The 27,270-nt window shown below is 33.4% G+C and overlaps 1 protein-coding gene across 2 annotated transcripts; it reads right to left on the bottom strand.

The window, feature by feature from the left end:
• Positions 1–268: 268 nt before the first annotated feature.
• LOC107878757 (AMSH-like ubiquitin thioesterase 3) lies at positions 269–15,704 on the bottom strand. Of its 2 annotated transcripts, none has more exons than XM_016725881.2 (14): positions 15,327–15,704; positions 13,957–14,021; positions 13,784–13,859; positions 13,350–13,550; positions 12,810–12,904; positions 3,916–4,021; positions 3,788–3,834; positions 3,272–3,599; positions 2,998–3,087; positions 2,841–2,903; positions 2,247–2,321; positions 1,505–1,567; positions 1,110–1,162; positions 269–888 (listed from the first exon to the last, which is right to left on the bottom strand). In XM_016725881.2, the coding sequence occupies exons 1-14, from the start codon at positions 15,444–15,446 to the stop codon at positions 819–821; spliced, it is 1,452 nt and encodes a 483-aa protein (XP_016581367.1). In that variant the 5' UTR covers positions 15,447–15,704; the 3' UTR covers positions 269–818. The 2 variants fall into 2 exon arrangements, with proteins under 2 accessions (XP_016581367.1, XP_016581360.1); XM_016725874.2 differs by having other exon boundaries at positions 269–687.
• Positions 15,705–27,270: the final 11,566 nt, after the last annotated feature.

Below are 27,270 nucleotides of genomic sequence, written 5' to 3'. Positions count from 1 at the left end.
ATTTAAAATTATATAACAAATTTGATAGACTTTTTTAAATATTCCATCAGTGTCACATAAATTAAGACCAAAAAAACATATAATATCAAAAAATTATATAAAAGTGTTATAAATCAATCATTAATAACTTAAAATATTTAAAAACCATAAAAAATAAATTGGTCAACTATTCAAATTTCATCTGTCACACAAATTGGGATACATTTGGCGCGTGCTGGCACGGGTTCCAACAACTGGTATTATGAATAAATTCAAGCGAATTTGGTACTTGGGAAATAATGATTATGTAAATGACGAAACCAGAAGTCTTCATTTGATGTACAACATAAATTCTTGACTAGAAAAGAAAACAAATACACAATTGCTCACTTCATATACACTGTCTTCTGAGATCCCTGTGAATGAATGTACAAGAAGTGTTGTCTACTTGGAAAGTTCAAGACAATATACTATACAACCATCATTGTGACTCCTAAATGTGCCACCTTCCACGGGTTCATACAACTGTAAGGTTACCGAAGGTCTACAATATCAAACTTCATGTTTGCATTCATATAGACATGAGAACAGTGTTCATATATTGGACTTCCATCCTCAGGCTCCTCGTGAGGATGAAAACCACGTTGTTGACATTTCCGAATAACAGACACACCAGCAGGATCAGACAAGTGGAATATGCCATGAGGGCTGTCACGTAAAGAAACTGCAGTCAGTATTTTGGAGTTGCTTCCATTATTGACTTTTTCCCGATCTCAGAAGATGATGTATTGGATCTCAGTACTATATACATTTTAGGACTCGAGAGCACAAAAAACTTTTTAAGCAAGCGCATTTTTTGCTGGCATCACATGAGACTGAACATCCCGAAGGCATGGCCAAGTCCAAGCACTGCCGCAGGACACCAGAATTTTGATTCAATTGAAATCATTCAATAATTCACTTCTTAAAAAGAGAGCTTAGTCCATCCAAGACTTGCACAGTTAAATTACAATTCACAAGAGTGCTAAATATGGAGCTGAGATAAGAGCAATATTACTTAGCAAAGAACTTCACTAAGAATAATTATTTTGTGTACAAGCTGGTCAAGCAATACCAGAGAATAGATATACCTGGCTGTATCTGTAGGAGCCATCACAATCGCAATTGCTTCTGGCAACATAATCTAAAAATGAGCCAAAAGAAAGTGTGTCAAGAGAAACCAAAATGGGCCATCTAATTAAAAATGAACAGTTACAAATCCATTCTCATGCCATGGGATAAACATCATTGACTAGGTAATATAATCCGCATTTTTCTGACAATACTCTTCAAAGATTTAAAATCTATAGAAAATCCTTTTGCCACTAGTAAAATATATTCACTATACAGAACTACCAAAAACCGCCTATTGTTAGATTGTACAGTTACATTCTGCCATTTCACATTTACACTCAGATGGAGAGGTTTCAACTTCTGAGAAATATACACATATCTTACGTAAAGTAACACTAGCGTTGCTTATTACCTGATAAGAATAATGAGTGTGCAGATCAACTGATGACATAAAACATGTTTGTGATGGATGTGTCTGCAAATTACCACAAATAAGAAGCCAGTAAGTTATACTCATGGGTGATAAAACCTGTCAAGATGTGACGGAAACTAAATGTAGTTCATTTACACCACGCTAGAGACTTCTGCAAATGTTTCATCTTTTATTCCAATATAGTAGATTTTAGGCCAGTCATGACAACAAAAAATCTAATGACTATCAGAACAATCAAAGATTCAATAAAAATCATACCCTACGATTTTTAAAAATAAACAACACCACTAGTGTTACTATTGTGACCTTAATGAGTGAAATTGAACCATCAACCATAACAGCGTCCTTTCTGTGATTGCAAAGGAAGTAACTTGAGATAGAAAACGTATTACAATCAAGTACCCAAGTGACTCCAACAGATGATTGAAAGAAAAATAATGATACAAACAGACAGCTGTCGGACAGAACTGCAGGAACTTTTACAAGATTCAAGAGAGTACATACTCTATATTAACTTAAAAAGGTGTTAATTAAGCAATTCAAACAATTCCATGGAAGCTGAACACATCTATATAGCTGAATCTTATTATCTACTAATCTTAATTCCACGGAGACAACAAAATCAGTTCACTAGTCAAAATTTCATATTCCTGAATAGAAGACACTTATGTTGACCAAGTATAGAATCATAAGAAAAAACATATCTGATTGCAATACTTACATGGATCCAACCAAGAGGAAAGAGTGAGTGCTTGTCTTGAATCTCAAAAATCTCTTCTTCATTTAATGTCTGGCACTGAGAATCAAAAGTTGTGTTTAGAAACATGTAAAAACCACTTTTATCACTGAAGCATATCTGAATATTTTATTCTTAAACTAGTATGACCTAGCCTTTCACGTAGCTTTATCATGCTCGCACCCTCATTTCAAAATCAGGACAGAGTAAAAATAGAGTATTAGGAAACAGTATCCGAAATTTAGAACCTAAACCAACTTATTGTTTTTTATGTTCCTCTCTAACTTTGATTCTGAAAACAGGGAATTGAACATAATGAGCACTATTTCCAGCACTTCCAGCCCATTTCAGGTTATTTAAATTCAACAACGGAAACTTTAAAGGTCCTCCTAATGAGCCAAAGCTCTTAGAATTTACCAACTTGGTTCTGCAGTTTTCACTTCAAAATTCAAAGACACTTATATGCAAGATTTGGACTTTCTGTATCCTAATTCATCTAATTTTGCTTTCTGAAATCTAGAGGTGAAGCTGAAGCATAAATCTAATGTAGCGTACAGATGAAACATAAATTTTTCTTACTGTATCTGAAGTTGACTCCTGCTTTGGGACTATAAGAGTAGTGATGTGAAAAACACGGTTTTTCTGCAAGTTGAGAAATACAAGACATAAATTGTTGCATAAATAGAGTTCATAAATGTCATATTTAGCATCTAGATTTACTGTGTTTCCTTCATACCAGTGAACCAGCAAGAACTCCACAAGTTTCTAAATTCTTTGTCGTATTTTCTCGAGCTAATCTTAAGAAATCTTCCATCAGTCTCACAGGCTGTGGTATAAGAGAATAAAAAGAAAGGTCATACTAGTGCAATTTTATATCAGGAGAAACTGACTTAAAACTACAACTGCAAAAACTGACTTAAAATTTCCTACAAGTATGACAGTTGCACCAAGACTTCTACGGATCAAAGAGATACAGAAGACAAATAATGTAAAATAAAATAAGAACTCACAACATGCAAATGTTGATAAGAATTTGAACTGGACAGTCCATCTTGAATGGATTTCGCTGGCCCAGGTCTTGGATCTGCAACTTTGGATGGAGATATAGGATGAAACTCTTGTTGTAGTTGTGCCAAAACTGGAGGGGGCGAAGGCTGCCTTAAGTTACTTAAAGGAATATTATCACTCCGCACATCATCAAGAAATTGAAAATTGGAATCCTCAGTAGGATGTGACCACCGCCCATCATTCAAAGAAAGAACTGATTCCATAGCAGACTTATCCACTTTCAAGCTAGCGTCATTAGACACCAAAGGTCTTTCTCCAACCGGATTGAGGCTATAAAAATAGTGACAGAACATTCAAAATGTCGTACCAAAGTAATTTGCAGAAATAAGAAAAAAGAGAAACAGAGGCAGTGCAAATTTTGGGCTACTATGATATACTAATTCAGTTGTCTGTCTCATAAGACTTCAGAGCTCTTAGTAGGCTGAAATAGCAATAACCAAACTTGGCAGGGCCCTAACCTCAAAATCTCATTTGGAGCTAGATCATCATTTGTTGGGTAATTAACCTGTAGAAAACAAAATAGGCCATTTAGTTAGCTATATTCTATCATAAGATGTTAAACTACCTTTAAACTGAACAAAACTACCTTTATCTCAGAACAAGGTCCTGACCATTGACCACGAAGACCATTGGGGCCAAAAAAAGAGTGCCTTGATAATGTTTCTTGCTTTGGAACAGAAAAATTGAGTGATCTGCAACAAGAAAATTTATTCAACAACAATTTAATTACATCAGGAAATTTCTTGTTACCAATACAAACTATCATACAATATACATTCAGAAGAATGCAGAACTCAAAAGAAAAATAAACTTCCACCATTACAAATCAAACATCCATGCTTGACTTGCACAAAAGTTCAGATGAGTTTTAAAAGTTGTATTGATTAAAGTTAGGTTGTTGAAAACATGGGGACTAGTTGTATTGCTTAAAAATGATAATTTCACTAGTTCTTTCTGGCAACAACAGTGCTGCATGTTTCAAGTTGAGAAAAAAAAAACAGTGCTGCATGTGCCAAGCAATCCTCTTATAACCTGAATAAGCTTTATTCAGGTAAACTTAAAACATATGAATTTCATAGCAAGCTCTTCAACTGCAAAATGTCCAGAAAAGCTCATAACCCATTACTACAGAATATCGTAAATGCTATGAAACCCTATACCACAGAACTTCGCGCAAAAATTTGACAAATTGACTCTATTCAAGCAAAGCCTGATGATATCAACCCTTTAGGAGAAGAAACAATTCTAACTTCTTCAACAGCAGTATCTCTGCTCAAACATCAATGAAATAGGATCACAAAGCCTGGTAAAGTTAATGCTGTCTTAGTCTTAAAAGTAATTTTGGCAGTCTCAAAAGTAGTTAGTATGTTACTATGAATCTAAATTATTCTAAAGGCCTCTCGAAAAATGAGTCTTGGAGAAGCCAGAGTGTTTCTCTACATATATGAAGTGTACTGAACAAGAAGAATGAGGAAAAACAATTAAAATTGTTTGAGAAATATAGGAGAAAAATATTATTGAATTGTTGTAACTACATTACTACACTGAGACTATATATAGACACTACGTTCCAATCCTTGTCCAAGTAGGATACTACATTATAATCCTTTTTCAAGTGGATTTTATATACTATTCCTGTTCTTACTCATATTCTAGCACTCCCCTCAAACTAATGCATATAAGTCATTATGTAACGAGCTTGTTATAGATGTAATAAATATGAGGACCAATTAGGGACTTGGTGAAAAACTGGTAAAGACGTCTGAGCGATGACGGTTGAAAAAGGAATAAACTGAAAAAGTGGTCGGAAAAGTAGTAAATGTCGCTGGAAAGTCGATTTGTCACTAGAAAACTGCCAGAACTGGTATAAATTATATGGATCATCTCGAAATCAAGATATGAGTAGATCTTGAACAGGAAAGACATCGAAAAACTGGCTGAAACATGCTCACACGCCCGATTATTAGATTTGACGGTTGAAAAGTGGCCAAAATATGAGAAAAACTATATAGGTAGAGTTGGAATGATGGTGCAACCCTACTAGAAAAGAGAAATTATATAAATAGCATGTCAGGCTCAAGGAGACTGTTTTAGACCATAAAATTATATGGGTAGGGTCCGAATGATGGCACGACCCTACTGGTAAAAAAAATTATATCGGTAGAGTCAGAATGATGGCACAACCTTACATAAATCAGATCTAAGGAGTCACCGAAAAGAAGCACGGTGGCCCAACATTTGCTAACATAGATCATTGGCCAGACGGGCGGCATATATGGGTAATAGCCACCCGCCGGCAGCGAATGCTCTTTAATTCTCTACCAAGATCGTAGAGGCTCTGATACCATGTAAGAAATATAGGAGAAATTATTATAGAATTGTAGTAACTACATTATTACACTGAGCCTCTATTTATAGACACTACATTTCAATCTTTTTCCAAGTAGGATACTACATTATAATCCTTTTCAAGTAGGATCCTATATATTGTTCTTGTTTTTACTCATATTCTAACAATAATAACTCACTCGGTAAAACTGTTATTGTTCTTTCTTAAGTTGCTATGTCCAATTCCAAACTTACTACGAAACATCGTAGAGTTACTATTTCTCAGTACTTTTCTGATTTCTACACTTCCTCTCACACAAAACCAATAAAGTGATATCAGAGCTTGTTCGATACAGAATCTGGGTGTGGAATAAAACATCTTGAAGAAGAGAAAGGCTAAATACTGTTGGCACAAGTGAACAAGGCATGCTCAACTGTCTCTTCCTATTTTAAATGGAGAAAATTGTGATTTTTGGTACTTAAAGGCCAAAACTTCTTCATAAAATACAGCAGCTCTTTTGCAGCAGAAATGCAGGCTTTGAAGGAGACTAAAGCCTTAGCATAAATTCAGCAAGCAACGATTGAGACCTTGTTTCCATGAATCATGAGAGGTACACCCGCAAACCATGCATGAAAAGCTCTACTTCAAGAATTTCAAGGAAACACAAAGGTATGACTATTAAACGTCTAACTTTAAGAAGTTACTTGGAGAATATAAAGATGATGGATGAAGAGAGTTGAGTATTTTCCTAGAGTTGTTGAGATTACAATCAAATGAGCTTATATGGGACGTGATTAAAGAGAAGAAACTTGTTGAGAGAATTTTAATCAGCTTGACTTAAAAAATTGATTTTATAATTTCTGATATTGTGGAGACAAAAACATATCCAACCTTTAGTGTGCATGAGTTGATGGTACAAGCGCATGCGCGAAGGTTGTTAAGGGACTAGGAAAAGTTCTTTGGAAGTCCTTTATAATACCAGCTCAACTTGTCCACAAAAACACAAGTAGCTAGCAATATAAGGGTGAACGCATCTTTACCAGTGCAACAACCTATGACCAGGAACAAAAGCATCTTTACAAGGGTGAATTACAAAGTGAAGGCTGAAATGAAGATGGGAAATGAGTTGTGTGTTCAAGCAATTGGAAGACGCACAATTTGCATTAAACCAAAGGTACTAATTATCCATAATGTACTTTTGGCTCCTAATTAAGATAAAAATTATCTTAGTTTCAAGCAACTTGTAGGTGATGAATACGCTAATTCATTTTCAAGATAGTTACTGCACAATCTATAATACAATAAACGATAAGAAACTCATGGCAAAGGTGAGGATTGAAAAAGGAATAAGTTCTCCACTGATCTTCAATTAGGGGGTAGATGTAACCTTTAAAGCACAAGATAAAGACAAGTTTTAGCCATGGCACAAGAGGCTAGGACACTTGCATGACTTTTAAAACTATGGTGTTTAGTCCAGCTTGTGCATACCTTGACTAATTCCACGAGATACATGTCACCTCCCATCACCAATAGGTACTAAGTAACTCTATCCACCAAGGAAAGGACAGATGAGCAGAAATCATCTGCAGTTTTTGTCTCTACTATAATTTGAACCTAGACCTCAGGGTTTTCAACCCACTTCATTGAACACTAGGTAACACCCTTAGTGATTATTAGGACACTTGTACTTCCAATGGATGAAGCTACTAAAAGAAAAGAACATACGGGATGCCAAGAATTGAAGATGAAGGTGGTGTTGGTGAAGGGTGTGCAATTGGAAAGCATCATCATAGCTCTTTTCCACATAGTGGTGCATGGAGAGCAAAATGAGTATTGGAGCCGGTTTATAAAGATATTTGTGGACCAATGAGGACAACATCTCTTGGAGGAAACAAGTACTTATTTTTTTCATTGATGATAATACAAGAATGACTTGGGTTTATTTCATCAAACAAAAATCTGAAATATAAGGAGTTTGGAAAAAGTTTTAAATTATGTTGGAAAACCAAGTATCCGTTGTATAAAGGTATGAGTAGGTACTTGATGTTGTTCATTGATGATAATACAAGAATAACTTGGGTTTGTTTCATCAAACAAAAATCTGAGATATAACGAGTTCGGAAAAAGTTTTAAATTATGTTGGAAAACAAAGTGACCGCTATATACAGGCGTTAAGAGAGATATAGGTAAAGAATATACCTCAAGAGAGTTTGATAAGTTTTGTTAAGATTAAGGAATAGAAAGGCAAGTAACTATTGGTACACTCCACAACAAAATGACGTATCCGAAGAAAAAATGAAATTGTTATTGAAATGGAAAACCGATGTCAAAAGGGAAGGGAATGTCAAACATTTTTTGGTCTGAAGTTCACGATAGCCAGGAGGAGGTGATTATCATGAGACTTTTGCACCCCATGTCTTGGAAGGACACAGTCGAACTCTTATTGCATTGGTTGAATAAAAAGATTGGTTATTGTACCAACTAGATATAAAATCAACACTTTTGAATGGTGAACTTGAAAGAGAAATCAACCATGATGGTCGTGTTAAAAAGAGAGAACCAGAAAAAGTGTACAAGCTCAAAACGGCATCGTATGAATTGAAACAAGCATTATCCGATGGTATAGTAAAATTGGCAACTACTTTCAACAACAACATAATACCCAGTATAATCCCACTAGTGGGATCTTGGGAGGATAGAGTATATGCAAACCTTAGTCCTACCTTATCTGGTAGAGAGGTTGTTTCCGAGGGACCCTAGCTCAAAGAAAGCAAAACCGCAACATTTATGAAGATATACGCAGTAGCAGGATAGTAAGAAAATAGAGGAATATGAGACAAGTAGAAATAGACAAATCATAGAATATGAAAATAGTAAAATAATAAAAATGTTGAATAAAAAGATTGGTTATTGTACCAACTAGATATAAAATCAACACTTTTGAATGGTGAACTTGAAAAAGAAATCAACCATGATGGTCTTGTTAAAAGAGAAAACCAGACAAAGTGTACAAGCTCAAAACGGCATTATATTGATTGAAACAAGCATCATCTGATGGTATAATAAAATTGGCAACTACTTTCAACAACAACATAATACCCAACATAATACCCAGCATAATCCCACAAGTGGGATCTTGGGAGGGTAGAAAGTATGCAAACCTTACTCCTACCTTGTCTAGTAGAGAGGTTGTTTCTGAGGGACCCTAGCTCAAAGAAAGCAAAAATGCAACATTTATGAAGACATAAGTAATAGTAGGATAGTAAGAAAATAGAGGAATATGAGACAAGTAGAATTTGACAAATCACAAAATATGAAAATAGTAAAATAATAAAATGTCGAAAATAATATTAATTCGACTAGTGGTTCGATGAAGTTGGGTTATGCACCATGAGGTCTCGAGTTCAATTCCCAACATAGACAAACACTAGGTGGTTTCTTCCCATCTGTTCTAGCCTTGGTGGACAGAGTTGCTATCTATTACTGGTGGAAGGCGGCGGCAGGTATTCAGTGGAATTAATCGAGGTGCACGCAAGTTGCCCCGGACACCATGGTTATTAAAAGGAAAAAAAATCTGATGAGTCGAAGGACCATATCTCTAAGGTAAAGGTTAGGTCTACGTACATCCTCCTTTACCCAGACCCTGTGAGAATACATTGGGTATGTTGTTGTTGTAGTCGGAGAGACCAAATGCAAAATCATTTACTACTAGCTTTCTACCCGAATTCTCGACCTTCACACTCTCTGTTAGAGGGTCATGTCTTCGGTAAGATGGAGGCCTACCATGTCCTACCTGATCACATTTCTCTGATACTTCTTTAACCCCACCACTCCTCAGGCTCCCCAACGTCAACCCTCATGCCTCCTCACCGGGTGTATGTGTATTTCCTCTCGAAATGCCCGAACCATCCTCAGCCTAGCCTCTCGCATCTCATCCACCACGAAGGTCACTTCCACCTTCACGCAAATATCTTCATTTCGGACCATATCTCTCCAATTAACCTGACACGTCCATCTTAACATCATCATTTCCACAAATTTCATCTTCTGAACATGAGAGTTATTGATTGGACAACACTCTGCCCCATACACAACGTTGGCCTAACACTCCAACTATTGCTTTATGGAACTTATCTTTAATTCTTAGTCGCACCTTTTTGTCACATAAGGTACCAAATGTTACCTCCACTTCAATAACCCCGCACCAATGCGATATGTGACATCCTCGTCAATCTCTCCATTGCCTTCGATAATAGCCCCATGTACTTGAAACTTCCTTTCTTAGGGATGACTTGAGAATCATGCATCATATTCATAAATTTGCATAAATTTGCAGAGACAACTCCTTAGCGAAGAAACAAAGTAACTCTTTTTAAGCAAGAAGAAACAAGCTAACTTCATTCTTATTGTTGCAATTTATGTTGATGATGTTAGAATATAAGTAGGAATAGGAATAGCATATAAAATCCTACTTGGAAAAGGATTGTAATGTAGTGTCCTATTAGGAAAAGGATTGGAATGTAATAATGTAGTGTCTATAAATAGGGCCTCAATGTAATAATGTAGTTACAACAATTCAATAATATATTTCTCTTATATTTTCTCACATGGTATCAAAGCTTCCACGATCTTGGTAAAGAATCAAAGAGTTTCCGCTGCCGGCAGGCGACTATAATCCATATATGCCACTCGTCTGGCCAATGATTATATTAGCAAAAGTTGGTTCACTGGCTCATTGTGTATCTTTCTAGTGACTATTTTCTCATATCTTTGCGTAGCACCATGCATCTGTCCGGTAACAAATTTTTCATATCTATTTTTCTTAGCACCGTACTTCTTTTCGGTGACTATTTTCTCATATCTGATTTGCGTAGCACCGTGCATCTTTCCGGACTACTATCTCATATCTGAGTTGCATAGCACCATGCATCTTTCTGGTAACTCCTCAGATTTTATTTACATAGTTCCGTACGTCTTTTCGGTGAATCCTCAGATCTTTTTCAGTAGAGTCGTGCCATCATTCCGACCCTGCCCATATAATTTCTCTTTTCCAGTAGGATCGTGTCGTCATTCCGACCCTACTCATATAATTTCTATTTCTCAATAGGGTCGTGCCATCATTCCGACCCTACACATATTCCTCTTTTTCAGTAGGGTCGTGTCATCATTTCGACCCTACCCATATACTTTTTTTCCTCAGATTGTAGTCACTTTTCAGCCATAAAATCTAATAATCCGGCGTGTGAGCATGTTTCGGCTAAGTTTCGGTGACTTTCATGTTCAAGGTCTACTCGTCTCTTGATTTCAAGATGACTAGTATATTTTATACCAATTTTCGGCAATTTTCCAGGGACACATCGACTTTACGGCTATATTTACTACTTTTCGGATCACTTTTTCAGTTTGTTCTGTTTAAATTGAGGTCTCCCAGACATCCAAAGCAGTTCTTATCAATTTTATTGCAAATATCTTCATCAAGTCCCTCACAGATTCTCATATTAGTTACATCCATAACAAGCTTGGTACATATGTCTTCTATGCACCAGCTTGAGGGAGAGTGCTAGAATATAAGTAGGAATAGGAATAGCATATAAAATCCTACTTGGAAAAGGATTGTAATGTAGTGTCCTATTAGGAAAAGGATTGGAATGTATTGTCTATAAATAGGGCCTCAATATAATAATGTAGTTACAACAATTCAATAATATTTTTCTCTTATATTTTCTCACAGATGATTTGATTTTTACTAGTGTAGTGAGAATATTGTTAATGAGTTAAAGAAGACATGATGAAGAGATATGAGATGAGTGATTTGGGATTATTGCATCATTTTCTTGGTCTTGAGATCTATCAACAAGTTGTTGGTGCACTTGTTTGCAGCAACACTATGATGGAGCAATACTTAAGAAGTTAAACAAGTTTGCTTGACAATGACAACACCACTTGCCTCAATTGCAAAGTTGATGAGGAAGATGGAGGAAGAAAAGTGGACAACACGTTTTACAGAAGCACTATTGCAAGTTTGATCTAGCTTACGACCTTTAAGCCGAATGATATGTTTGTTACAAGTTTATTGTCAAGATTTATGCAAGATCCCATCTATTTTCACCTTGGAACAACTTAAAAAAAGAACATGGCTTATGGTATTAAGTGAAGAAGTCAGAGAGGACAAAAATTAAAGTTAGTTGGCTTGTTATAGTAATTGGCCAAACTCTAAGTTGATATGAAAAGGCACAACTAGTTGGCTTGTTATAGTAATTGGCCAAACTCTAAGTTGATATGAAAAGGCACAATAGTTATGTTTTTCACTTGGTTCAGGAGCATTTTCTTGGCAATCAGAGAAGCAAGAAATAGAAACACAATTACCCGCAGATGCTGAATATATATTAGCAAGCCATGGCAACTTTTCAAGCTATTTGGATAAGAAGAATTTTGAAGGAAGTTGGAGAAAAGCAAGACAACAAGGATGTTCTGTGACATCAAATCAGTAATAGCAATGACCATAAGCCCAATTTATAGCAACCGAACACGACACGTTGCGGTGAAGCATCATTTCATTTGAGAGAAGATTGAAGAACAAGATATTGAGCTCGAGTATCGCAAGTCCGAAAATCAAGTTGCTGGTATTATCACAAAAGCGTTGTCCAAGGAAAATTTCAGAATATGAGCTTTTGGGAGTTCAAGACCGATTCATTAAGGGGAAGTGTTAATACTAATGTGTTGTCTTTGTGTTACACAAAAGAGATCTTGGTTGTCTCAAAAGTAGTTAAGTTAGATTATTATATACCTAGAATATTCTAAAAGCCTATAGAAAAGCGAGTCTTTGGGAAGTCAAAGAATTCCCAACGTATCTACATGAGTGCAAGTGTACTGAACAAGAAGAATGAGGAAAAACAATTACAACTGCTGCTGAAACAGTACAGGAACTCGTTGAATAATCTTTTCTTTCTTACGTTACTTCATTCCATACTGGCCTTACTTACAAAACATCCCAAAATTACTATTCCTAAGTATAGTTCTGATTTCTACACTTCCTCCCATGCAAAACCAACAAAGAGAACAAATTATGTAAATAAATTTTTTCATGTTCCGCAACACAACCACCCCCACCCCTGACGAAAATTAGTAATTTACTTAATTTGGATACTCACAGCTTCTGGAATTGCATGTCAATCGTACTTGGGGATGAAATACGAGAATATTCATTACTCTGCTTCCACGTAGATGAAGGTGCATTTGTTACGGCCTGCAATTTCACCATATACAAATTTGTGTTCCATAAGAAGAGAGGAAAAGTATAAGAAACAGAAACAAGGCTAAGGAGAAGGCTTTGAAAGTTACAGCGACAAAATATAAGCTGGATATGAAATCAGAGGCAAAGAAATGATACCCTTTACTTTTCTGAGATGGAAAAAGGATACAAAACTGTGACATCAAGTAAGAGAAAGTTTCCCCTAAACGCAAGTAAATGAAATCAGACAGCAAAGCGCACATGAATAAATTTTAAGTACTTTCTTCACAACTAAAATAATTTAAGTTATTTACCATTCTAGTTCCTAAAGCAGGAAAAATGGAAACAACATACAGTAATAGAAAAAACAAATCATCAAAACCATAACACAAAATGCAGCAGATCAACCAAAATCCCAACAATTCAAAGAAAACAAAACAAAAAACAGTATGTTACGTACCCATTGATTATCATAATCTGAAGATGCTTTATTGTTGGTGGAAGGCCGTCCTAAAGAATTTCCAACTGGTCTATATCGATGGTTCTCCTTATTACTGAGTTGGTAATGCTGAGTTGTTACTTGAACTTCACCAATTCCTTGAAACTGACGCTGGAATTCAGGCTTTAAACCCTCTAGTTCATCTATCACAGCTAACAGCTTCTGAGGCAATCAAACAATCAAAAGTTGAAAAATTGGCATCTTCAAGTCAAAAATCAACTAAAAGCACACCATCACAAATCGTATCAGGACTACTTAAAAATAGCAAATCGAATACAAATCACATGGAGAATTAATTTGCAATCAAGAATGTTGATTAGTAAATAAAAAAAAAGTGCTCAACATAGCCCATTCGTAAGGGACCATTTAGGAAAATGAACTGAAGAAGCACTGACCTTTTTGGATAATGCTCTTTCTTTAGGAAGCAAAGCCTGGTAATCTCGATGAGAGGGTATTGTTTCAGTAACCAAACTGTACAAACAACACCATTATGTTATTAGCAAACACAAAAATGTCCAATTAAGGATAAATTGGCCACAAAAAGAAAAAAGAACTATTCTTGATTCACCTTGAATATCTCAGAAGTATTATATACAAGTCTATGATATTCTTCTCCCCACGGTGAATATTAGCCTGTAAGTAAACCATAAGACAATCACAAAACTCATTCCAAACAAAACCATTTGTCAATATGAAGTTCTGGAATGCAACAGATATCAGGATTCATATAGCCGAACCCAACTAACTTTTTAGTGAGGCATCAGGGGCAAATCTACAGGTACGTGAGGAGGTTCACCAGAACCCCCTCGGAAAAAAGTTACACAGCATATATAGGGTAGATTTTCTATATATATATGTTCATTTATTAATTTTGAATCCCCTGAACAAGAATCACAAGGTAGCCCAGCTATACAGGGCCTTCCATATGAACTCCTATGTTCTTGTTTCGAATCTTTACATTCAGTTCTTGATTTATTTTTTCATTCCATTTCAGAAGAGGCTTCACCCGTTACCCACAAGAGTCAAGAGCCAAAAATCAAAATCATGCTTCTTAGTTTCATGATTGTTGATTTGTTTGATTGTTTCATACTTGAATCCCAGGCAACTATCCGAATTCCGGAATAGAAAAATTAAAGCTCATACTTAATTCTTAAAGAATAAAATCCCTTTCCCTTCTTGTTCTTCTTCTTCTTCTTCTTCTTCTACTTCCAATTTTCAAGAAACTAAAATTCAAACTAAGCATCAAAAGTTCAAATAATAAATGGGCTCAGTTTTTAAAGGTTATAGTAGCTTTGAAGTTTAAAGTCAGAGGCACAAAGCTAAATAGTTAATCGTAGTTGTCGTCTCTCCCTAGGTAAGCTTTTTTCTAAATAGTTGATCGTTTTTTGTGACAAACTAGCTTTTTGTATCTATGGATTATATACTATTGCATCCCTTAAAATTGTGTTTTGTTGGCTTATTTGCACGTTTATATTTTTATTTTCTTGAACCCCTGAGTGACATAAGCCGTAAAAGTTACAGTTTTATCATCATAACAATGACAGTGTAGGGTCATGCTCAGTATTCTAATCAAATGGGCACAAGTATAGTGGAATAGTTCGGGATTGAGTCGGAATTGTAGTTGTATTTGCAATGGTTCCGCATTAACAGCTTATACGAGTAAAAAAGCTAAAACTCTAATTGAAAAGTGAAACAAAAAGTCCAACTCTATCAAGTTGGCACCGGAGCAAATAAAGGGCTTTTGAATTGCTGGGATGAAACTGACCAAAATAGAGCAGAACAGATATAGAAGAATCACTTAACGGATCGTAACGGTATAGTTGTAGTTGTAAAAGTTCCAGTTTTAGTAGTTATATAAATAATAACCCGAATTGAAAAATTAAATATAGAGCTTAACTCAATCAATTTAGGGGGCAGGATATTGGCAAAACATTGTACCTGACGGAGGAGATTATTGGCGATCCTGTAGTAATTGCAAAGAGGAATTCGATTGTCCACCTCCACTTTCCGAGCCACGGCGTCCACGTCGGCTTTACGAGTCATGGAGTCGACGCTCATCGTCGCTGGACGTCTCAACTCCCCTACGAGATATTTTCCGGCGATGTGGATTCGAGATTTTATTGAGGGAAAATAGTAGCACTATAGCTTGGATTTGGCTCAAGAGTTTAGACGGAAAGAGCGTAACAATTTGATTGATTGATAGGGAGGACCGAAGAAGTATATTTTGCTTCTTTGTTATGTCGACATGGTGTGCTTGGCAAAAGACTAGACCATCTTCCTTTTCTTTCCTTGGGAAGCCTCGTCAAGTTGTTGGATAAAGACATTAGAAATATTTTTTACTTTATTGAAACTGGCTAAATTTCTTCTCTTTTTTTTTTTCTAATTTATTGTTATCGGATCTTTTATTTCTATATTATTTGCGGTTGTTTATAGTTAATAGTAGTTATTATATTATTAGTGAAATAAGCTGCGCTTCACGCGATCATAAAATACCGTATTAGATATATAAAAATCGGTTAAAATATCTTTTAACTTTAAAATCAAATAATTAAATTTAATATTTTTAATCTTTTACATTACTTACAATTAGTGTGTCGTTCATTCAAATTTTTCTCTTTTAAAAAAATTTTCGTCTTATAAATATATTTAAATTACATATTTCTATGCATGTGATATAATTTTATTTTATTTTTTACCTAAAACTTCATTTGATATGCTATGTAATAGTACATCCAAAACCTAATAAATCTAAAAAATATTATGATCCAAAATTCATAAATTATAAATTATAGTTTCATTTCGATCTGCATCTAAGCATATCTAATGTTTTAAATGCTAAAGGTTAATAAAAGTTAAAAGAAAAAACTTGCAAAAGATATTACAAAGAAAATTTTACACAAAAAGTGTTGACATAGAATTGCTACTAAAAAAACCATAATTGAGTGACAATTAAGCTACTACCAACATACAGTATAATGTTGTATTTTTTAGCTATGAAATTGCAAGAAGGATGATAATCAACTTGATGTACCACGTTCGTCTCCATCTTCTAGCTTTAACCCAGTGAAATTTTCAGAAAAGTATCATCTTGCATCAAATGTCAATCTTAAAAAATCAGGGCCCGTGTGGCCATGAAATTTTTTTTCTTTTTTTCAAAATTTTTTTTGAAGTTGGAAATTGGTGGTGTTTGGTCATGAAAATTCAAAAAATAATTTCGAAAATTTTTCTGTAAAGGAAAAATAAGTTTTTGTTGTTTTCACAATTTTCCAACTCCAATTTCAACTTTTTTTATTATTACATATAACTCCAATCTTTTTAATTTTTACATGAAACTCTCCTTATAACATTACTTTTTCAATATTACGTATATAGCAGTTTTAAAGAATAAGATAATTATAATTTCAAACTTAATGCTATCCTAATTAATATCTCTTTTTCTCTCTCATCATTATTTTTATCCCTTATTTAATTTTCTCCCTTATTTAAGACATTTTAATTTTAATTTATATTTATACCCATAAATATATAAAGTATTATATTTATAATAGAAATATACAAAGTATGTTATATATAAAGTTTATACTATGTATATACCATATACACACACATATAAATATACAAAGTATTAAGAAACATACTAAGCATATTTATAATATAAATATACAAATTATGTTATATATGAAGTTTATACCATATATATACCATATATACACATATATAAAAATACAAAGTATAAAGAAACATACTAAGCATATTTATATATTTATGGTATATGATATAATATACCATAAATATACAAAGCATGTTTTACATAGAAATAATTTATTCACACAATAAAATCTTTCATGTATAAGAAAATTAAAGAAATAAATTAGCGGCACCCTAAAATTTAATAACAATTCATCATTTTCTATTTTTTAGGAATGAAAAATGAAGGAAATAAATTAAATAAATTCCTAAAAAAATAAATTTGTTTGAAAGATAATATTTGTTACCTAAAAAAAGAAAGCTATTAATGTAAATATTATATATGTCATAATCGAAATTCATTAAATATGACCATGTATATGTAATTATTTTTATAATAGTGGCTAATTGTGTTCTTTTTCCGTTAGTAGGTAAATTTTAGTTGGGTGATTTTGATAGTTTGTAAAAGTTAGGGCATAAAATCATATTTAAAACAATTTTTTCAGAAGTTAAAAAAAAAATGTCAAAAAAGACATGGTCAAACACAACTCCAACTCCAATTTCAACTCCAACTCCGTAAAATTTTAGTTTTCATGGCCAAACGACTACTCAGAAAGAAGCATTAATATATTTCATGGCTCAACAAAAAATAATGATCAGTGAGTTAAGCTATGAAATTTTATCCCTCTAATATTTACCTAAAAATACAAAACTACTGTCACTTTTAAACTTTCTAATTAATAGGGAGGTTTAATATTGGCATGTAATGGAGCAGTTATTCTCCATAATGAAGTTTTAACATGCGTTTTGTCTTACTCAATTTACTAGAAAACTTAGCCGCGCGTTGCGCGATAAAAATAATCAAAGGACCTTAAATTGTGAAACTCAACCATAAAATATTTTGATTGTATACATTAATATCAAATACTTTTTTCATCCCAAAAGTATAATGTGAACCTTTTCAGTGTTCAGATATTGTAAATTTGTGGTCAATCGAATCAACTTTGTTATTATCGTGCTCTAATGCATATTCGATCTAGCAAAAATATGTTTTTCTTGAAATCTAAAATAATGAAAGAAAAGTATCAATGATTTACACATAACTATTTAATAATTAATTATCACATTATATATTACATATAAAGAAAGAATGAAAATGAAATTATGCATAATTTTTCACATTTAATGTATAATATTAATTATAGGAAAAAAATGAGAAAAATTGATTAATTCTATCCTAATTTAGTAACTGATCAACTAATATGAGACATTTATTTTTAGTAAAATAACAAATTAAAATGTAATGGAAAAAGTATTATTTATGAGCACTTTTGTTATGTACCGTATTCTAAAGAACCCCAAAGTTTTCTAAGATATCTACTTAACTTTTTCTTTCACTACAATATAATTTTATTTTAAAAAATAATTTCAATCTATTATGAGGTCAAACTTTATCATTATCCTATAGTTACTTATTTCTTATACATTTTATAATTTTCTAATCATACGTGATAAAAATATTTTCTTACTTCTCTTCAACAAAAGAGAAAGACAATTTATTCATTTCACAATTATTTTTTTTCTACAAATGCAATATGCAAAGAAGCAAATTAAGTTTTAATATTAACTAAAAAGTAATTTTTAATAATATTTCAAAAAAAACTAAATAGGTGAATAAACATATAACTTCAAATCGAATCTTCTAAATTAGTGAAAGGTTGACAATTATAGAGAGAGATCATAAACTTACATATCAATTTTTGGAGGTTATAAACATGAAAGGTTACAATGACAATTATGATTATCATTAAGAATAAAACTAATAAAGATAATTAAAGGTGGAAGTTAAGATTTTTAATAAAAGATTGTCAATTATTTATAGAGAAAAGTATTATAAATTAATACATCAATTTTGAAGGTTATAAACATGAAAGGTTACATTGACTATTATGAGTATCATTAAGAACAAAACTAATAAAGATAATTAAAGGTGGAAGTTAAAAGCTTTAGTGAAAGGTTGTCAATTATTTATAGAGAAAAATATTATAAATTTATACATCAATTTTGGAGGTTATAATCATGAAAGGGCACATTGACAATTATGAGTATCATTAAGAACAAAACTAATAGAAAGGTTAAAGTTAAGAGCTTTAGTGAAAGGTTGTGAATTATTTATAGAGAGAAGTATCATAAACTTGTATAATAATTTTGAACGTTATAATCATAAAAGGTTATGTTGACAATTATGAGTATCATTAAGAACAAAACTAAGAGGAGAGAAATTGAAAAAGATACAGTAGCGGCTACAGTAAAATAAAAGATTCATCATAACGTACATTAAATAATAGTGACAATTTAGTATTTTTATTTTAAAAATATGTGTGTGTGTGTGTATATATATACATATATACATATATATTCAAAATCTAACTATATCATACTATATACAAACTTTAATAAAAACTATGTGAAATATCTCTTTTTTTTTTTGACCTTTTTTCTCGTTTTCTTCATTTTAAATCTTCAGATGTAATAGGGTATGATACATATTTTTCTTGAAGTAAAATATCTCAGAATTGTACATTAATTTTTGGAGGTTATAAACATGAGAAATTAAGTTGGCAATTTCGAAATCATTAAAAATTAAATTAATAAAGGTAGCGATTAAAGGAGAAATTAAAGTTTAGAACATTATCAAATTCATGTATGTTTTTAGATTAGTTGCCGAACCTTTAGTTATTTCTACTTCAAAATACAAAAGCATTGAAATCTAAATTAAATTCTTATCAACAAAAAATATACCATCTTTGTTCTTCTTTGAATGTCACTAACATAACATAGAATAAGTTAAAACAACTCAAGATTAAACTACAACTCAAATTGAAAAGGAGTAAGTTAAACGAATTCTCCTTCTGTTAAATTCAAAATGCATCGTGTAATTAGTACTTACGCATATTCTTTCATACGTGAACATTGTATTACATTGTAACTGAAAAACTTACCTTAAACAACAATGAAAAAGGAAGAAAATTTTCTACTATTAACTTGAATCAAAATTTTGTATTTTCATTGATTGACTCATATTAGAAGAGATCAAGAGTAGAAATCAAATATAAAGACGGACATTTCAATAGATCAAGTAAAGTCGACAACCCACATTTCTAATTGAAACAAAAGACTCATTATAATAATTAAAATTGACATAATTAGCCGCCAATCATACCAATACTTTCTGTATATTAAAATACAAAATAGGGCATAATTTTTATATACAAAACAACACAGGATTTTTATAAATCAGACAATTGATGATATTGACACAAATAGTCGTTCACCAAAATGTTAGCGAATATGCACAAATAAAATTATCAACAATCTGGTGAGAAGTGAAGATCTCGAAATACTTGATAGAAACCTCTTAAAGACATCTAGAAATTTTTAACATTTTGCAGTTCTCCTTAAAAATAAATAGTTAGAGAAAAGAACTGGTCCTTAGCCCCAAGCAAAAGTGAAACCATAAACATTTAACACGAGAAAAGAAAAAACTTGATTTAACTAAAGAAATTCAAAGAAACAAAAAAAGGAAATTTGTATACATCATAATGAATTTCGATAATGATGAAGTCAATACCCGCACCTAGTTACTTGAGGTGCGTTCTTGACTTCTTTCCCTTCTCCTCAACTAAAATATTTATGTAAACGAATCATCCTTTTCTTCTTCTTCTTCCTCCTTTTGAATTTCAACTGTAGCAACCAACAAATAAAAATGGTTAGAGCACAAAAATGAATACAATGAAACTGAATTAGATTAACAATAAACCAAAATAATTAGGTATTACGTAATCCAGTAATATTAATAAAATACTTGATAAATAACAGCATACATATAGACACTTCATGCTTGCTATTTATAGATTAGTTGAGTCATAAAGAAGGAAGTTCAAGAGACATGTTTTTAAATGAAGAATATAAATAGATGGAGGTTTTTTTGTAACCTATGAAATATACTTGCATAAATAAATGTGATAGATTTTTTTGAACAAATTGATCAATGCAAAAAATAAAAGAAAAAATTTAAAAAAACCACAAAAAAGATAAATATGAATGGAGGTCATAGAGAGGTGTCACATCACCCCCTCTATGGTTCTCCTTTATATATATATATATTGATTAGCCCATTTACTTAGTTGATTTTTAAAACTTTTATTAACTCATTTACTTAGTAGATAGTGTACAAAAATAAACAAAGAATTATCAAAAAAAGATAAAAGAAAATAGACGCAAAGTATGCTACATCAACATATTTCTAAAAACTACGTGGCCAAGCCCTATGATCTAATTATATTAATGGATCTACCACAACAGTATTGGTTCGATTGACATTACTCATTATTTTTCTTCTATTTTAATCATCATGAACAAATCGATACGATATACTATTACCGAACCGATTAGTGTTGATGTGAAGAGAGTTGTCCCGCCATCTACCAAACTGCCTCCCTCATGATTTTTTTATTTGCATTTCGTTTGTTCTATTTATTTATAATTAAGAAATTATGGAGATTATAGTTAAAGAATAAGGATGTATGTTTTTAACCGTTTAAATTTTTAGATGAGTTACATATTTTAATAGGATATCCTAGCGGACAAAGATTTTAAAACCAAATCTCATTCCCACCCATTATATAATAAAAATAAAAATTCCACGTGCTTGGCTAATGCTTTCCAATAAATTATGCTTTTAAGCAACCCATGATATGTTTATGATCAGTTTTTGAGCCAGTATTTGACCTTTTGATCCATAGCTAAGATACGGAATCCACTTCATAGCTTAAATTTCAGTTTTAAACAAACAGATGCATAATTATCTTTCAGCATGAATCCTTAGTTCAGGTTATACTCCCTGGCAAGAGTATGACACCTCTCCCCAACGTGAGGTTTTCCCCTTAGGGGAACTAGACTTTGGACTCCATGATAGCTCATATGGTTTATGTCGGTTAGAAGAACCTCCCTAAAGCCTAATAGAAAATAATAACAGAAAAGCTTTTTGAAACTAAGTGTAAAGGCTCACAACTTTATTCAGATATTGATTTACATCAGACTTTAGTGATGAGATTTCAGCTTTCAGTTCACAGATATAAAAGTGAGCCCTTTCTACACTTAGCTTACATGATTTAAATATAGAATACAAGTACAACTCTTAGAACTAAATGTTATTGCTCACAAGACTTATACTACATGCTTCCTTACTTATGACTTATGATTTTCAGCTTTTAGTTATTTAAGCCAATGTGAGTCATTATATTTAGCATGCAATTTTTTTTAATGAATTTTGATGAACATTGAGATATTGTTTTACTTGCGCATTTACCCCTACATGCTCAGTACATTCTCAAAGTACTGATCCATTTATATGACTATGTACTACATTGTTTAATAATGTAGGTTCAGGTGCTCAGCTTCAACAGTGTGAGTGATTTCCAGCATCTCCATCCACATATGACAGTTGGTGAGTCCTTATAGTTTGGGGACCCAGTTATTCAGTATTCCAGTTTACCTTAGTAGTTTGATTTCATTTACTTTCAGCCAGTTTGAGTCAGCTAGGGATCTATCCCTGCAGCTTTCTAGTTTTTAGTAGTAAAGTCTTGTCGGACTAGTAGTCATAACTCAGATTTTCAATATTTGTTGATCAGACTTTTTAGTTATGGGTTCTCAGATATTATGTTCAGACAGGATGCTGAAATATAGTATTGATTGTATCCTCAGATTCTCTTTAATATGAGTTTTAGATTTAGTAGAAAACTTATAGGGTTAGGTTGAGACTACTTGTAGTTTTGAGTACCGTGTGATGTCTCGGGACCGGGACCCATTTTTGGGGCGTTACAAACTTGGTATCAGAGCCTAAGATTTAAAGAGTCCTAGGGAGTCAGACAAGCTACGTACGTAGAGTATTGTCATGGGTGTGAAGTGCACCACATTTATGAGCAAAAGGCTATGGGTTGTTTTGGGAAAATTATCTCTTTTCTTTCATGATCCATTGTGGCGGTCAGCGCCAGAATCGGTTCTATGCTTTACCATCCCACCAGGAGCAGGAGAGTTCATCAGATGTTGTTATCGATATACTTTGTGTCTTTCATTTTGATGTTTATGTGCGGTTAGACCTAGGGTCAAATTTCTCTTATGTGACTCCGTTGGTTGTGGTAAATTTTAGAATAGATCCTGAAAAGCTTTCTAAGCCCTTCTCAGTTTCTACCCATAGTAGGTGAGTTAGTTGTTGCCTAATAGATCTATAGAAAGTGTCCTATCACTGTCCTTCATAGGATCATGTTAGTAGATCTAATAGAATTAGATATGGTCAACTTTGACTTTATTTTGGGCAAGGATTGGCTCCATTCTTGTTATGCATCTATAGATTGTTGCACTCGAGTGGTGAAGTTTCAGTTTCCAGATGAGCCAGTCTTTGAGTGGGAAGGTAATTCAGTGTCTCCAAAGAGTCATTTTATATCCTTTCTTAAGGATAGAAAGTTGATCTCAAAAGGGTGCATTTATCATTTAGTTTGAGTCAAGGACACTAAGTTTGTGACAACAATGGTTCAGTCAGTCCGTGTGGTCGATGAGTTTCCTGAAGTCTTTCCAGAAGATTTGCCAGGGGTATTTCCCAACAGAGAAATAGAATTCGACATTGATCTTCTTCCTGATACTCAGCCCATCTCTATTCCTCCATATCGTATGGATCCTGCCGAGCTTAAAGAGTTGAAAGAGCAACTCAAAGACCTCTTAGATAAAGGTTTCATAAGGCCTAGTGTTTCTCCATGGGGCGCTCCCGTCCTATTTGTGCGAAAGAAAGATGGTCTCTGCATATGTGCATTGACTATCGTTAGCTAAATAAAGTCATAGTTATAAACAAATATCCTCTTCCTAGAATTGATGACTTATTTGATCAACTCTAAGGTCGAGTTACTTCTCTAAGATAGACCTTAGATCTGACTATCATCAACTTTGAGTGAGGGAATGTGATATTCTCAAGACAGCTTTCAGAACCTGTTACTGTCACTTTGAATTCCTAGTCATGTCTTTCGAGCTAACAAATGCTCCAACAGCCAAACAGTACCTAGATATTTTTGTCATAGTCTTTATAAATGATATTTTTGTCTATTCCCATAGTGAGGAGGACCACACAGATCATCTTAGAATTGTGTTGCAAACTCTTAGAGATCACCAGTTGTTCGCCAAATTCAGCAAGTGTGAATTTTGGCTAAGGTCAGTAGCTTTCCTAGATCATATAGTTTTTGGTGACGACATTAGAGTTGATCTCTAAAAGATCGAAGCAGTGAAAAACTAGCCTAGACCCATTTCTCCATCTGACATCAGAAGTTTCTTGGGTTTAGCTAGCTATTATTGATGTTTTGTTGAGGGGTTTGCGTCCATTGCTTCTGCCATGTCCATTGCGTCACAGCCGATAACTAAATGTGATTGCTCACAAGACTTATACGGTATGTTTCCTTACTTATGACTTATGATTTTCAACTTTCGATTATTTAAGCCAATGCGAGTCATTACATTTAGTATTTAGTTTTAGTGATTTTTGATGAACATTGAGATATTGTTTTACTTGTGCATTCACCCCCACATTCTCAGTACATTCTCAAAGTACTGATCCAGATATATGTCTAGTGCTACATTGTTTAATAATATAGGTTTAGGTGCTCAACTTCAGCAGCATGAGTGATTTTGAGCATCTCCATCTACATCTGATAATCTAGGACCTGGTTATTCAGTCTTCTAATTTACCTTAGTAGTTTGATATCAGTTGCTTTCAGTCATTTTGAGTCATCTGGGTGTCTATCCCTGCGGCTCTCTAGTTTTTAGCAGTAGAGGCTTGTCGGACTACTACTCATAACTCAGATTTTCAGTATTTGTTGATCAGACTTTCTAGTTATAGGTTCTCAGATATTATGTTCAGACAGAATGCAAAAATTCAGTATTGATTATATGCTCAGATTCCCTTTAATATGAGTTTCAAATTTAGTAGAAGGCTTACAGGGTTAGCTTGAGACTACTTGTAGTCTTGAGCACCGTGTGACATCTTGGGACCCATTTTCGAGGCATTACATTTTAACTTTCTTTTATTTTGACATTCATCAAAGTATAAAATTATCTTCCTCAAAGATATTAACCGAAATATGTCTGAGTAAGGGAAAAAAGGTAACATCTCTTTCCTGCATAAATTGATTATGCTTATAGGATTAAGCTACTCATGTACTTTTATTTTTGTTATCCAATCAAATGCTCACACTATTTTGAATTTTTTAAATTTGAAGTTTCTTCCTTCTACCCTTCATAGTGCTATAAAAATTGTGTTTGTATCTTCATTCTCAAACCAGTAATACCTTACCTTTTGTTGCTAGAAAATCTCTTCAAAATATAAGTGTTTCTTATATTCAGCACGAGGTCTTTGTAAATCAGCATTAAGGACTACTTCAAGCATCTTTTCTTTAATCTTGAAAATATCCTCCCTGATAATTAACTGCTTAAAAATGTCATCATAAGTTTCTTTACTCTAGGCAGTTAAACTAGTTTTCACTCTATGATGGTCCTCTTTAAAATTTAGGAAAGGATTTATATTAGCATTTAACCTCTAATTATTCTGTGCTATATCTTTAAAAGAATTATTTTTGTAATAACGCAAGTCCTTGAGTTCTAGACCCACCAAAAGATGGATCATCGAGTTAGCTTTTCAATGCCACTAGTTTCGTCTTAATCCAAGGTCGTATTAAAAAGTTATGGAAAATCTTTTGAGGCACTGTCAAACTGCCAGTGGCAATGACTCTAGCAGCGTCCTATTGTCAGACAAAATGAGTCATAGCCTAGACTCATAGCCACAACAGTGAGGGACCAAGAAATTCAGTCCAGTGACAATGAGTCTAACACATGACTAGTTGCCAGACTAAACGAGTCGTTGTGTGTGGACCCATCATCACAATAGTAATAGATCAAGAAAATAGCCCCTTGATAACGACTCTTCATGACAGCTCGTGGTCAGTCCTAATGATTCATCAGGAGAGGATCCGTTGTCATAAGAAAACCCCAAAACTTAGGTCCTCAGGTCATGACTCAGGCCACGACTCGTGATTAGACATAACGAATTTTTACCTGAGCCATGATGATTGTTTCCCAAAAATTCCTAAACATTTTAAGGAGGTGTTTTTGGTATTTTTACATTCTTTTAACTTCTAAACCACGTCGTTTAGGCTTTCTTAAGGGTGGAATATAAGCCTCTTTTCCCCCAAAATCCCTATTTACTCATAAAATCAATTGAAGCCAAGAAAAAGAGCGATTATTCTTTCCACAACCAAGTTAGGGTTCCTCAATCTTAAGTTCAAAATTCAAGGATTTCTCCAAGGCTTCCATCTCTAGATATGTGGGATTTCATCAATGGGTTCCTTCCACCCACTGAGTCCCGAAGATTTCTTCAAACTCTTGAGTTAAATTCACCCCTTTTTGATTAGGTTTCCATGACAACTATAGTTTTCTTGGAATTGTTGCTTAATTCTTGAATTCAACCCTGAGTACATGTTTTCCCATACATTCCCATACTCACCATCATAAATTTTCTTATTACTGATAAACTATTGAGTTTTGGACTTTAATTATGAAATTTCCTATTATGATCAACTTTTAATATTATCATGTTTAGTTGCATTAAAAAAAACTGGTGGGTAATAAACACTCGATACTTAGGAATTCATGCATATATTAGTTGACATGTCTTTGATCACTTTAGATTATGCACATGTTTCTATTTTCAAGAATATTACTATATTGAGCATACATCAGTTATCACTGTCTTTCAATTGGGAGTAGTACTCAGCACTGAGTTGTAATACCTCAAGTTTTTAGCTCTAGACCCATCACTATATAGGACATTAAATTAGCTTACCAAAGCCACCAGTCTCACCTTAGTCCGATATCATAGAAAGAAGTTATGAGAAGTTGATTGAGGGACTGTCAAACTGCCAGTGGCAACGACTTAGGTAATGACCCATTAATAGATAATGAGTCTTTGTGTGGAGTCGTTTCCATGACAGTGATGTATTATAAAAATGTGATGATGAGTCCATCCAATGACTCATTATCAGTCTTAACGAGTTGGTAGGTAGACCTGTTATTACAAAAGAAAGAAACCAAGAAAGTA

The sequence above is a fragment of the Capsicum annuum genome, chromosome 1 (genome assembly GCF_002878395.1).
Source record: "Capsicum annuum cultivar UCD-10X-F1 chromosome 1, UCD10Xv1.1, whole genome shotgun sequence".
NCBI lineage: Eukaryota > Viridiplantae > Streptophyta > Magnoliopsida > Solanales > Solanaceae > Capsicum > Capsicum annuum.
The sequence above is the reverse complement of the archived record's forward strand: the minus strand, read 5'-3'. Positions and strand labels throughout refer to the sequence as shown.

Excerpts from the sequence above, each read along its gene's own strand:
- LOC107878757 (XM_016725874.2), bottom strand. The coding sequence starts at position 15,446 with ATGAGCGTCGACTCCATGACTCGTAAAGCCGACGTGGACGCCGTGGCT. Across the intron at positions 4,022-12,809 it reads GACATGCAATTCCAGAAGCT|ATCACTCAATTTTTCTGTTC; the intron begins GTGAGTATCCAA and ends TTCTTGTTGCAG. Across the intron at positions 3,088-3,271 it reads CTTATCAACATTTGCATGTT|CCTGTGAGACTGATGGAAGA; the intron begins GTGAGTTCTTAT and ends CTTATACCACAG.